This window comes from Argopecten irradians, chromosome 11, assembly GCF_041381155.1.
Source record: "Argopecten irradians isolate NY chromosome 11, Ai_NY, whole genome shotgun sequence".
Lineage (NCBI taxonomy): Eukaryota > Metazoa > Mollusca > Bivalvia > Pectinida > Pectinidae > Argopecten > Argopecten irradians.
The window spans coordinates 5,777,151-5,791,209 of NC_091144.1; the positions used below are offsets into that span (position 1 = coordinate 5,777,151).

General features: G+C 35.6%; 1 protein-coding gene across 1 annotated transcript in view; it reads left to right on the forward strand.

Annotated features, from left to right (window-relative positions):
• LOC138335692 (uncharacterized protein ZK1073.1-like) overlaps positions 1-14,059 on the forward strand; it is a 77,034-nt gene that overhangs the window by 14,036 nt on the left and 48,939 nt on the right. The window contains exons 4-5 of the mRNA XM_069284854.1: positions 6,351-6,408; positions 6,735-6,852. Of these exons, the coding sequence (XP_069140955.1) occupies positions 6,351-6,408; positions 6,735-6,852 (176 nt within the window). The remainder of the gene's footprint in view (positions 1-6,350; positions 6,409-6,734; positions 6,853-14,059) is intronic.

The following is a 14,059-nucleotide window of genomic DNA, read 5'->3' on the forward strand; positions in this document are numbered from 1 at the left end:
GTTTTGTACAATTTAGAGATGACACAATGAATGAATGTTTAATACAATGTAGACATGGCACAATGTATGGATGTTTAGTACGATGTAGATATGGCACAATGTATGGATGTTTAGTATGATGTTGACATGACACAATGTATGGATGTTTAGTATGATGTTGACATGACACAATGTATGGATGTTTAGTACAATGTAGACATGACAGAATGGATAAATGTTTTGTACAATGTAGACGTGACACAATGAATGAATGTTTAATACAATGTAGACATGGCACAATGTATGGATGTTTAGTACAACGTTGACATGACACAATGTATGGATGTTTAGTACAATGTAGACATGACAGAATGGATAAATGTTTTGTACAATGTAGACATGACACAATGAATGAATGTTTAATACAATGTAGACATGGCACAATGTATGGATGTTTAGTACAATGTTGACATGACACAATGTATGGATGTTTAGTACAATGTAGACATGACAGAATGGATAAATGTTTTGTACAATGCAGACATGATACAATGAAGGGATGTTTAGTATGTAGTGTAGACATGACACAATAAATGGATGTTTAGAACAATGTAGACATGACACAATGTTTAAATGTTTAGTACAATGTAGACATGGCATATTGTAGGGATATAGAGTATGTAATGTTGACATGACACAATAAATGGATGTTTAGTACAACGTAGACATGGCACAATGTATGGATGTTTAGTACAATGTAGACATGACACAAGGTATGGATGTTTAGTACAATGTAGACATTACACAATAAATGGATGTTAAGTACAAGGTAGACATGGCACAATGTATGAATGTTTAGTACAATGTAGACATTACACAATGTATAGATGTTTAGTACAATGTAGACATATTATATTGTAGGGATGTTTTGTACAATTTAGAGATGACACAATGAATGAATGTTTAATACAATGTAGACATGGCACAATGTATGGATGTTTAGTACGATGTAGATATGGCACAATGTATGGATGTTTAGTATGATGTTGACATGGCAGAATGGATAAATGTTTTGTACAATGTAGACATGACACAATGAATGAATGTTTAATACAATGTAGACATGGCACAATGTATGGATGTTTAGTACAATGTTGACATGACACAATGTATGGATGTTTAGTACAATGTAGACATGACAGAATGGATAAATGTTTTGCACAATGTAGACATGACACAATGAAGGGATGTTTAGTATGTAGTGTAGACATGACACAATAAATGGATGTTTTAGAACAATGTAGACATGACACAATGTTTAAATGTTTAGTACAATGTAGACATGGCATATTGTAGGGATATAGAGTATGTAATGTTGACATGACACAATAAATGGATGTTTAGTACAACGTAGACATGGCACAATGTATGGATGTTTAGTACAATGTAGACATGACACAAGGTATGGATGTTTAGTACAATGTAGACATTACACAATAAATGGATGTTAAGTACAATGTAGACATGGCACAATGTATGAATGTTTAGTACAATGTAGACATTACACAATGTATAGATGTTTAGTACAATGTAGACATAACATATTGTAGGGATGTTTTGTACAATGCAGACATGACACAATGTATAAATGTTTTGTACAATGTAGACATGACACAATGTATGGATGTTTAGTACAATGTAGACATGACACAATGTATAAATGTTTAGTACAATGTAGACATGACACAATGTATGGATGTTAAGTACAATGTAGACATGACACAATGTATGGATGTTTAGTACAATGTAGACATGACATAATGTAGGGATGTTTAGTACAATGTAGACATGACACAATGTATATATGTTTAGTACAATGAAGACATGACACAATGTATGGATGTTAAGTACAATGTAGACATGACACAATGTATGGATGTTTAGTACAATGTAGACATGACACAATGTATAAATAAATTAAATGTTTTGTACAATGTAGACATGACACAATGTATGGATGTTTAGTACAATGAAGACATGGCACAATGTATGGATTTTTAGTACAATGTAGACATGACACAATGTATAAATGTTTTGTACAATGTAGACATGACACAATGTATGCATGTTAAGTACAATGAAGACATGACACAATGTAGGGATGTTTAGTACAATGTAGACATGACACAATGTATGGATGTTTAGTACAATGTAGACATGACACAATGTAGGGATGTTTAGTACAATGTAGACATGACACAATGTATGGATGTTTAGTACAATGTAGACATGACACAATGAATGAATGTTTAGTACAATGTAGACATGACACAATGTATGGATGTTTAGTACAATGTAGACATGACATATTGTAGGGATGTTTAATACAATGTAGACATGACATATTGTAGGGATGTTTAGTACAATGTAGACATGACACAATGTAGGGATGTTTAGTACAATGTAGACATGACACAATGAATGAATGTTTAGTACAATGTAGACATGGCACAAGGTATGGATGTTTAGTACAATGTAGACATGACATATTGTAGGGATGTTTAGTATGTAGTGTTGACATGACAAAATGTATGGATGTTGAGTACAATGAAGACATGACACAATGTTTAAATGTATTGTACAATGTAGACATGACACAATGAATGAATGTTTAGTACAATGTAGACATGGCACAATGTATGGATGTTTAGTACAATGTAGACATGACACAATGTATGGATGTTGAGTATGTAGTGTTGACATGACACAATGTATGGATGTTGAGTACAGTGTAAACATGACACAAAGTAATAATGTGAGCATTTGGTACAGTGTAGGCAATCACTTTTGATATATGAGCAATTAGCACAGTGTAATCATCATTCTTAGCAATTAGTACGATGTAGACAAGGTGTAAGAATTAATAACAATTTTGTGATTGACAGATCATGTGAATGATAGGCACAGACATGTAAACATGCTGCTTTGTTATAAGTGAAGTATTTTAATTAAAATGAAATGGCAGCCAAATGACAGCTATGCATGTTAAAATGATTCTATAATGATTCTATAAATAGATGCAATGTTGTGTTTTTTTGGCTAACCCACATCACAACAAACATCAACATATAGGTGGTATGTTAATGTTACATTGGAGATGCAGCCACTAGCTGTTTATAAATACACAGTTTGTTTACATTTTGTGTGCGGACTGGCTGATAGCCAAACTTCCTCCTCTCTTACTTGGATCAGCCCTATATCCAGCCTGTTTTTTAAACATCTGTTATTGACATAGCTATATGTGTTACCAACACCCTTTACTTGTTTACAGTGGCTTTCTTGTAACAACCATTTTTTCTGTGATCAATAAAACCAATACTCCTAGACAGAATTCCTGAAGAATGACCATACAAGCTGGTATAGTAGAATTTACTAATATTGTGTACTAAGAAATACTGCACCATGTTATATATGTCTGTGATAAGATATCGTATCAAGGTGAAGTGGGGAGCTTGTTACAGACAGAATCCAGCCCTGGTATCATGACCTGGTGATGGTTTAGGAGGTCAGACGTCCATTAATACAACAAGAATCTCATTCTATATAGACTAATCATTACTATACTTGGTATAGGAGGGGTTTCACATTGGATATAGGAGGGAGTTTCCATTGTTTTAGTATAGACTTGAGCGATCGAGGTTACTCTATACCATTTTCACAAATAAAAATGTTTGGAATCAGTTGTATTCAGAAAGTTGGAATTAATTTTAAAGTTCAGTACAAAAGAAGGAATAATTCTCTAGTTGGTTCAGATTGTTCCTTGATGTAGTCTTTATGATAAACAGAGTCATAGAAAAAGCAAGGACGGGAGAGAAACTAGGAAACTTTGAAATTGATGATTAGATAATATTTAGGAACTTTGTAGGATAACTAAAACATTCAACTAAAATATCCAGTGTTGTGTTTGTGTATTAAGGAGACGTATAACAATACCATCATTACAGTCATGAAATAAACTACTGTAAATACTGTACATTTTATATGTTCGACCACAGTCTTCGACTCAATGTGCAATCGAATGAAAACAAAGTCAATTATTATTATTAAATGTGCAGTCTTAAAGGACATATATACAAATTATGAACAGCTAAAGATAACTAATCCTATTAGACACCCTGTTGGGTATAAGACCATCTTTATGACTACTGAAGTTGACCATGGATCATTTTGCTATAGGCTATACTTAATTTGAAGTTGACACCAGATCATGCTTGACTTTTATAGACCCTGTTACTCCTCAGGACTCTGTACTGTATACTATAGTAAGACAGGGCCTGACTAAATGTCAAATGTATTGTTTAAGTTGACTAGCAAATGTTTATTTGGGTTAAAGTATGGCCTCTGTGGTCTTATATCATACAGATATTACCATTTAATTATCTTAGGCACTGTCTATCCGACAGACGGTGTCACCAATCATTTTGATGAGGTCAACAAAGATATGTGACAGGGTCACAACAGACAGATAGGTGTTTTCCTTATGGTGTTGTTTTGGTGTGAGCCGTATCAGTGATAAGGCATGCAATATATGCATTTCCTTGCATGATGTTTGTATTTCCAATCTGAATCAGTTTACAATGTATTGAGATCAAAACAACACATCTTCATGGTTACTCCTTGCCAAGTTCCCAGTCCCTCTCATATCATAGGATAGGCACAACATACATGTATCTCCCCATGCCTTATAGTGTTAAGAGGTATCAGATCTCATGTTGATGATAACTATTGCCTTTTGGTGTGCAGGTGTCAAGGTGAGATTTGTTATGTAAGGTTGATGATAACTATTGCTTTTCGGTGTGCAGGTGTCAAGGTGAGATTTGTTATGTAAGGTTGATGATACTACTAGCTTTTCGGTGTGCAGGTGTCAAGGTGAGATTTGTTATGTAAGGTTGATGATAACTATTGCTTTTCGGTGTGCAGGTGTCAAGGTAAGATTTGTTATCTCATGTTGATGATAACTATTGCCTTTTGGTGTGCAGGTGTCAAGGTGAGATTTGTTATGTAAGGTTGATGATAACTATTGCTTTTCGGTGTGCAGGTGTCAAGGTGAGATTTGTTATGTAAGGTTGATGATACTACTAGCTTAGTCTGTCCAGTATATCACTGTAACTAAGGAATGTTACTGTGGAGATGATACTGAGATGTACATGGCTTAATGTTCATGTATTTCATTTTGATTAAAATATTATGATTTATTTTTGCATTTAATCATTTATTTATACTATATTCAATGATTTTCTGGTACATTGGATAACATATCCTCTACACCAGACTGTACTGTCCATGAATATTTCATTATATATTGTAACAGCATATCAAACAGCAATTAGCCTTGAAATTACAAAATAAATCAATGTGTTTCCGGCGATTACCGGAACTGGGCGGAAATAGTTACGGTATATCATTCATTCTCAATCCACAGCAATGAGATGAAGAAGTCATGAAAACTATAGGTTCTTAAAATATCTTATTTGCATTTGAATATTCCTGTAAATTGTAAAAGTCACTGATTATAAATATAATATAAAAAGAATATAGAAAAGTAAGCATGACTCAATGATTAGTAACTACATGTATCAGATTTTGTGTGAGATAGAATGGGTTTGGACGGGTTATCTATGTCTTCTATATTCTGTCCTCGATATTTCCAGGACAATGTTTGATTAATGACAGTAATGGTAACCCTGCAATATCAAGGAGGAATAGTCTATGTGTTTGGTATCTGCATGTAAATAAGATTTAGTGTTTTCAATATAAATCCATAGAAAGTACAATTGATGCATTGTCAATAAAACCCAAATACGTGTCCAGCACTAATGCAGAATATTACTGACCAACCAAACAAAAAATTATCCTCCCAGTTTCAGTTATTAATCATAGAATCTTATTAAAACTGAAAATGTCAAGCACAATTTTGCAAAGTAAACTCATGTCCAAAGCGGACTTCAGTCAATTCAAAACTTTTGCATATCTTTATCTTTTATAGTTATCTTTAATATATTAACCAAAGTCCACATTTAAAAAAAAATGAATCAAAGCATAGGCATTTTGGGTGATTCTTTACCAATGAGACCATTTAAAAGATCTAATCTATGCTGTTAACTTTAATATATAAAACTGAATCAGCTTGAGGGTCTGGGAGCCCCATGCCACTAATGAGAAAATTGAGACAGACTGAATTTTTGGTGGCAGACGAGCAGAGATAGGATCAGTTTGTTTTTGTGTGCTGATGGCAATACTTCTACATTTATTATTTTAGTGAGCACACAAACACCTCATGTATTAATGATGATGTTATTTTGTTTCTTCAGGGAAATCTAAAACAAAGTCACTTTGTGGTCCTTACAGTGCATGACTTAGGATGCAACCGTGAGTAGCAGCTAGATTATAACAAATGTTGTTGGGTATCAATTCTGAACTAATGGTGTTGCCTACTGTTAATAAAACAATACTTTATACCCTATATGGAGTGGATTTTAGATCCAACAGCACTTCCAAGTAGGTTGTCTCCCCCTCATGTTGATGCATAGTTATTGATACAAAATGTTTGTACATTTCCGATGTGAGGAAAAGTTTCCTGTAAATTTTTCAGACTATAGTTAGTAAAATAGTGATTTGTGTTATCTGTAGAAGTTAAACTAGTGGTCCTGTATTAATGGTTAGTGAACTGTGGAGTATGATGTTTGTATTGGCAGACACAATGTGGAATGGGTTCCTTTCCCACAATTCTATGGAAGAAGTGGTGCGACGGGCAGCATTCATTCACATCGACGTCCCTGGCCAAGAGGATGATGCAGCTAACCTGCCTGAGGAGTAAGTTTGGATCCCGTTTCGTAAACCGTTTTCCTTCCTCAATTTGAATTGTCCATTTGTTTGTTTCTAACGAAAAGTGTAAAAAAAAGTCTAAATAAATAAGTAGACCTAATTACAATACAGAGCTCTATGAAGACCAATACTTATTAGCATGAAACATATCTTTGGAACATGGCTCAGTTTCACAAATATTCCTTAAGGAATTCCTTAATACAAAATTCCCCATACGAAAACATTATACACAAGTTAAGGAAAACTTCTTAAGTTAAGGAGCCTTCCTTAAAACATGAAATGCTTTTCTATGGTAAATTTTAAGTTAAGGAATTCCTTAAATAGGAATGTTAGTAAAATTGGGCCCACTTTACTGAAAAATATTATTTCAAATTTCTGAGATATGATTTGTATGAGATAAAACGATGGAATTCGTAAAGATGGCAACATGTATTTACACTGATCTGTTTACAGTTATCTTTTCCTAGCTTTAAAAACAGGACTAACAAGAGCAAAAACAAATCCTGACATCTCTGAGCACAGCATGCTAGCTCATTTTCATCAAACATAGGTGATGCTGTTACACTGAGTTATCCCTCTCATTTCATTGTTTTGGAATCCCAAATTATGTGTGTCTTTGTTTCAAATCAAACACAAAACTTGTTTGCCAGTTCTTGCATAACCAGAGCCTGGACATTAAGTTAATGAAATGTATTGTGTTACTTTTGTAATAATATATTTTTTTTTAATTTCACTGAAACACAAGCCACATTATTTTCTTAACTCAAATATAAAGTAATCATTTAGTATCCAATCAGTGATAAAAATTAAATTAGAAGTTGACAGACAAAATAGCCTAAGGTGAGCTTTGGAAATCTCATGTCCAGGGTGATGAGTATTTTTATGTCAGAAATGTGTTTTAATTACAGGAGCTCTCGGAGGCAAGTCTTCTGCCAACATCAAAATCAATATCTGCTTATTGATACTTGATTCTACAATATGGGGTTTTATTTGTTTTAGCAGTATAGTTATTTCCATGTACGTGAATAGGATTCATTTGGGACAGGACTTGTATAGACTTTGCCTGTTACCTGATTACCATTATCTAAAGAATTGCACAATAGAATACTCTGAAATCAAATCATATCATGGATATACAACATACGAACAACAATCTTGTTTTTTGGGGACATTATGCACTTTCACGATTTATGGTGACTCATTTATTTTACAAAATGGCCTTGAGAGATTGGCTAATGCTTAGTTCCTAGCTAGCTACCTGTTGACTTGATCACCGACAAAAATCAGATATTTTTTTTCTTAAGGAAGCTAGAGCTTTGAATGGTTGATGTGAGTCATAGACAGGATAAGATAGCACTCGCAGCGTTTCCTTGGTTTACCTGTATAACATATTAAAACACAGGTAACAGATGACAATCAGGCCCATTCTCTCAACAAAACATGCCTAATTTAGCACAACTTTTACCATGTAAATCACCTTTTATTTATTTATTTAGTGTTATATATAAAAATTTAATAGTAATAAACTATTCATATAATAAAATAAAAGTCTGCAATAATGCACATGAAATGTAACTTTTAAGAGTTACTTATGTAATTCATGAGAGTTCGACAAATTAGACGTACATGTATTAAGATTGAAAACTGATGTTGTTTTTAATCAGACACAGCTTTTCCTGTATAAGGTGACATTGGATATTATATGATTATATAGAGAATACATGTTTAGTGTCTTCTAATACAAAATTTTATTTTGATGCAAGATTTAGGAAAGCACAGCCTTGTCATTTCAGCTTTCTGTGTCGAAATAAAAATAAACCTTGTATTGTAAGATATTAATCGTGTATTCTGTTTAAAAGCAAAATGTCAGTTATTTACCTGGTTATCCTAGACCCCAACACTTCATTGGTATACCCTTTTCTTAGACCCCAACATTTCATTGTAATACCATTTTCTTAGACCCCAACACTTCATTGGTATACCCTTTTCTTAGACCCCAACATTTAATTGGTAAACCCTTTTCTTAGACCAAAACACTTCATTGGTATACCCTTTTCTTATACCCAAACACTTCATTGGTATACCCTTTTCTTAGACCCCAACACTTCATTGGTATACCCTTTTCTTAGACCCCAACATTTCATTGGTATACCCTTTTCTTAGACCCCAACATTTCATTGGTATACCATTTTCTTAGATCCCAACACTTCATTGGTATACCCTTTTCTTAGACCCCAACATTTCATTGGTATACCCTTTTCTTAGACCCCAACATTTCATTGGTATACCCTTTTCTTAGACCCCAACATTTCATTGGTATACCCTTTTCTTAGACCCCAACATTTCATTGGTATACCCTTTTCTTAGACCCCAACATTTCATTGGTATACCCTTTTTCTTAGACCCCAACAATTCATTGGTATACCATTTTCTTAGATCCCAACATTTCATTGGTATACCCTTTTCTTAGACCCCAACATTTCATTGGTATACCCTTTTCTTAGACCCCAACATTTCATTGGTATACCCTTTTCTTAGACCCCAACATTTCATTGGTATACCCTTTTCTTAGACCCCAACATTTCATTGGTATACCCTTTTCTAAGACCCCAACATTTCATTGGTATACTCTTTTCTTAGACCCCAACATTTCATTGGTATATGTTGGTGGGATCCCTGACTTTGACCCTAGACCCCAACATTGGTATATGTTGGTGGGATCCCTGACTTTCCCTGACTTTTACCCTAGACCCCAACATTGGTATATGTTGATTGGATCCCTGACTTTTACCCTAGACCCCAACATTGGTATATGTTGATGGGATCCCTGACTTTTATCTTAGACCCCAACATTGGTATATGTTGGTGGGATCCCTGACTTTTACCCTAGACCCCAACATTGGTATATGTTGATGGGATCCCTGACTTTTACCCTAGACCCCAACATTGGTATATGTTGATGGGATCCCTGACTTTTACCCTAGACCCCAACATTGGTATATGTTGATGGGATCCCTGACTTTTACCCTAGACCCCAACATTGGTATATGTTGATTGGATCCCTGACTTTTACCCTAGACCCCAACATTGGTATATGTTGATTGGATCCCTGACTTTTACCCTAGACCCCAACATTGGTATATGTTGATGGGATCCCTGACTTTTACCCTAGACCCCAACATTGGTATATGTTGATGGGATCCCTGACTTTTACCCTAGACCCCAACATTGGTATATGTTGATGGGATCCCTGACTTTTACCCTAGACCCCAACATTGGTATATGTTGATGGGATCCCTGACTTTTATCTTAGACCCCAACATTGGTATATGTTGGTGGGATCCCTGACTTTTACCCTAGACCCCAACATTGGTATATGTTGATGGGATCCCTGACTTTTACCCTAGACCCCAACATTGGTATATGTTGATGGGATCCCTGACTTTTATCTTAGACCCCAACATTGGTATATGTTGATGGGATCCTTGACTTTTATCTTAGACCCCAACATTGGTACAGTAAAACCCCTATAACTCGAACAGCAGGGGACCATATCAATAATTCGAGGAATACAGGGTATTCGACTCATCTGAGGTTGGTCATGATCGACCGTTGACAGTCAAAATGTCCGGTCTCCCTAAGACAAACAATACATTGCAATGACATTTTAATTACCGTAATTTCAGCATTTTGGATTTTTTATGAAAGTGTTTTTGATAGCAATATCAAGTTGAAAAAAATATGTATTACATAAAATGAGGGTTTGAAAATACTGACGACAAAGTAAATCAAATGTAAACGATCGTCAAATGTGGTACCATATTGGTTAAAACAGGCAATGTGTACAATTTCGATGATTTAATTAACAAAAATCATTTAACACATTTACAAAATAAATACACACTATAAAGTTATTAACCAGCATAGTTACGAACAAACAACGATACCTATGTCTACCTTGTAAAAGCGTTAGGTTACACGTGTTCACGAAGAAAGTTACGAAAATACAATATGCGGGGAAAGATACGTACGGAACGCACTGATAAAATCGAACATGGGTCAATGTGATTTGTACTTAGCACTATCAAATTTTGGTATCGTTTATGTCTTTTGGAAAAAGAACACAGAAATTTAAAAAAAAAATATTGAACTTATACAGGAAGTCGGACGTCAGCGATTTCTTCCAATTCTTTTGTCATTTCACAATGTGTACTTTCTATTTAACACGAATCGACATCTTCCGTATTTTCGTATTTAAGCGAAGATTATTACGAGAGAGACATCTATTATTTAATGCCTTTTCTGAAATATTCAAATAAAGTTTGCATCAAACAACGACTGGCGATCGTGAAGGTAGGTAATACTGACACTGTTAATCCATTAATTACCGAAAGACTTGATACGACACTTGTATAAACACAGGTCGTGAGCTATTATCCGTGACGGTCGGTGCAGTCAGGTGTGACACAGGTAAACAATTATCAAGGGCCGAACACCTGTTCGACGAATGCATGGGTACATACTATGTATTTGCTCAAACAGTGATATATTTCTGTTCGAGGAATAAGGGGTATTCGACGAATAGCTGTTCGAGCTATCCGGGGTTTTGTTACATAGATTATATAGGGACACGGTCGGGACCGTACGACCAGTTCGACGAATAGGGGGTATTAGAGGAATCCGGGTTCAAGTTAGAGGGGTTTTACTATATATGTTGATTGGATCCCTGACTTTTACCCTAGACCCCAACATTGGTATATGTTGATGGGATCCCTGACTTTTATTTTAGACCCCAACATTGGTATATGTTGATGGGATCCCTGACTTTTACCCTAGACCACAACATTGGTATATGTTGATGGGATCCCTGACTTTTATCTTAGACCCCAACATTGGTATATGTTGATTGGATCCCTGACTTTAACCCTAGACCCCAACATTGGTATATGTTGATGGGATCCCTGACTTTTATCTTAGACCACAACATTGGTATATGTTGGTGGGATCCCTGACTTTTATCTTAGACCACAACATTGGTATATGTTGGTGGGATCCCTGACTTTTACCCTAGACCCCAACATTGGTATATGTTGGTTGGATCCCTGACTTTTACCCTAGACCCCAACATTGGTATATGTTGGTGGGATCCCTGACTTTTACCCTAGACTCCAACATTGGTATATGTTGATGGGATCCCTGACTTTTATCTTAGACCACAACATTGGTATATGTTGATGGGATCCCTGACTTTTATCTTAGACCCCAACATTGGTATATGTTGGTTGGATCCCTGACTTTTACCCTAGACCCCAACATTGGTATATGTTGGTGGATCCCTGACGACATGGTATATGTTGGTTGGATCCCTGACTTTTACCCTAGACCCCAACATTGGTATATGTTGGTGGGATCCCTGACTTTTATCTTAGACCACAACATTGGTATATGTTGGTGGGATCCCTGACTTTTATCTTAGACCACAACATTGGTATATGTTGGTGGGATCCCTGACTTTTTTTAGACCCCAACATTGGTATATGTTGGTGGATCCCTGACTTTTCCTAGACCCCAACATTGGTATATGTTGGTTGGATCCCTGACTTTTACCCTAGACCCCAACATTGGTATATGTTGATGGGATCCCTGACTTTTACCCTAGACCCCAACATTGGTATATGTTGATGGGATCCCTGACTTTTACCCTAGACCCCAACATTGGTATATGTTGATGGGATTCCTGACTTTTATCTTAGACCCCAACATTGGTATATGTTGGTGGGATCCCTGACTTTTACCCTAGACCCCAACATTGGTATATATTGATGGGATCCCTGACTTTTATCTTAGACCCCAACATTGGTATATGTTGGTGGAAATTCTATCCCTGACTTTTATCCACTTAGACCCCAACATTGGTATATGTTGGTGGAATCCCTGACTTTTACCCTAGACCTCAACATTGGTATATGTTGATTGGATCCCTGACTTTTACCCTAGACCCCAACATTGGTATATGTTGATGGGATCCCTGACTTTTATCTTAGACCCCAACATTGGTATATGTTGGTGGGATCCCTGACTTTTACCCTAGACCCCAACTTTGGTATATGTTGGTGGGATCCCTGACTTTTATCTTAGACCCCAACATTGGTATATGTTGGTGGGATCCCTGACTTTTACCCTAGACCCCAACATTGGTATATGTTGATCGGATCCCCGACTTTTACCCTAGACCCCAACATTGGTATATGTTGATGGGGTCCCTGACTTTTTATCTAAGACCCCGACATTGGTATATGTTGATGGGATCCCTGACTTTTATCTTAGACCCCAACATTGGTAAATGTTGCTGTGAATCCACTTATATGTCAGGTTAGATATTATTGATTTGGGCTTAGTGTGGCAATGTGCTGTAATGCAGCTAAGAGCTATTTTTGGTCACCATGGACACTTGTGCTTCTAATTCTGTAGACATTAAGATGGTTTAAGGTTCTGTGTAGTTTATTATACAGTATTTATTGTTAGGAAGGTGTCGGGGACTGTTTCATCATTGATTTCAGTTCTGACTTGAAGGAATTGGTGGTAGGCAGTACAATAGATAGGTGACAGGTATAGATTAAAACGTGTGAGACAATTATCATTAGAGCATTGAAGACAGTAAGAAATGTGTGGGATAGAACTAAGAGCCAGATGTGTTAGGTCACACAGCTGCTGTATATAACAGATGTGTTATATGTAATAGGATTATTTCTTTGACCCATTACATCTAAACCTTAAAATGATTCAGCAACAGAGATAAAAGTATTATTTAACTTAGAGTATTCTATTATCAATTGATAAGGAATAATAATAATGATAACAAATAACTCAAATTTTATTATTCAATTGATGACCTTGCACTACACTAGCTTTCATAGAGGAGGGAAGTTTGTTGATGTATGTATCTCGGAACTAATTTGGCCCATGCATATTTCAAATCTTTTTATGTGAAATAAATATGAATAAGCAATAAAAATAACATCAATCAAGGCTGGAAAATTCCCAACTCCTCTAGTCCAAAAATGAAACCCTTAGAAACATAGATAGACACAGTCATGTAGTAGTTGTTAATGAGATTGCAGACACTGTGACATGGCAAGCCCAATAAATACGGTATATGTATTGTGCTGTCTGGATCCATACAGCTAGCCCAATC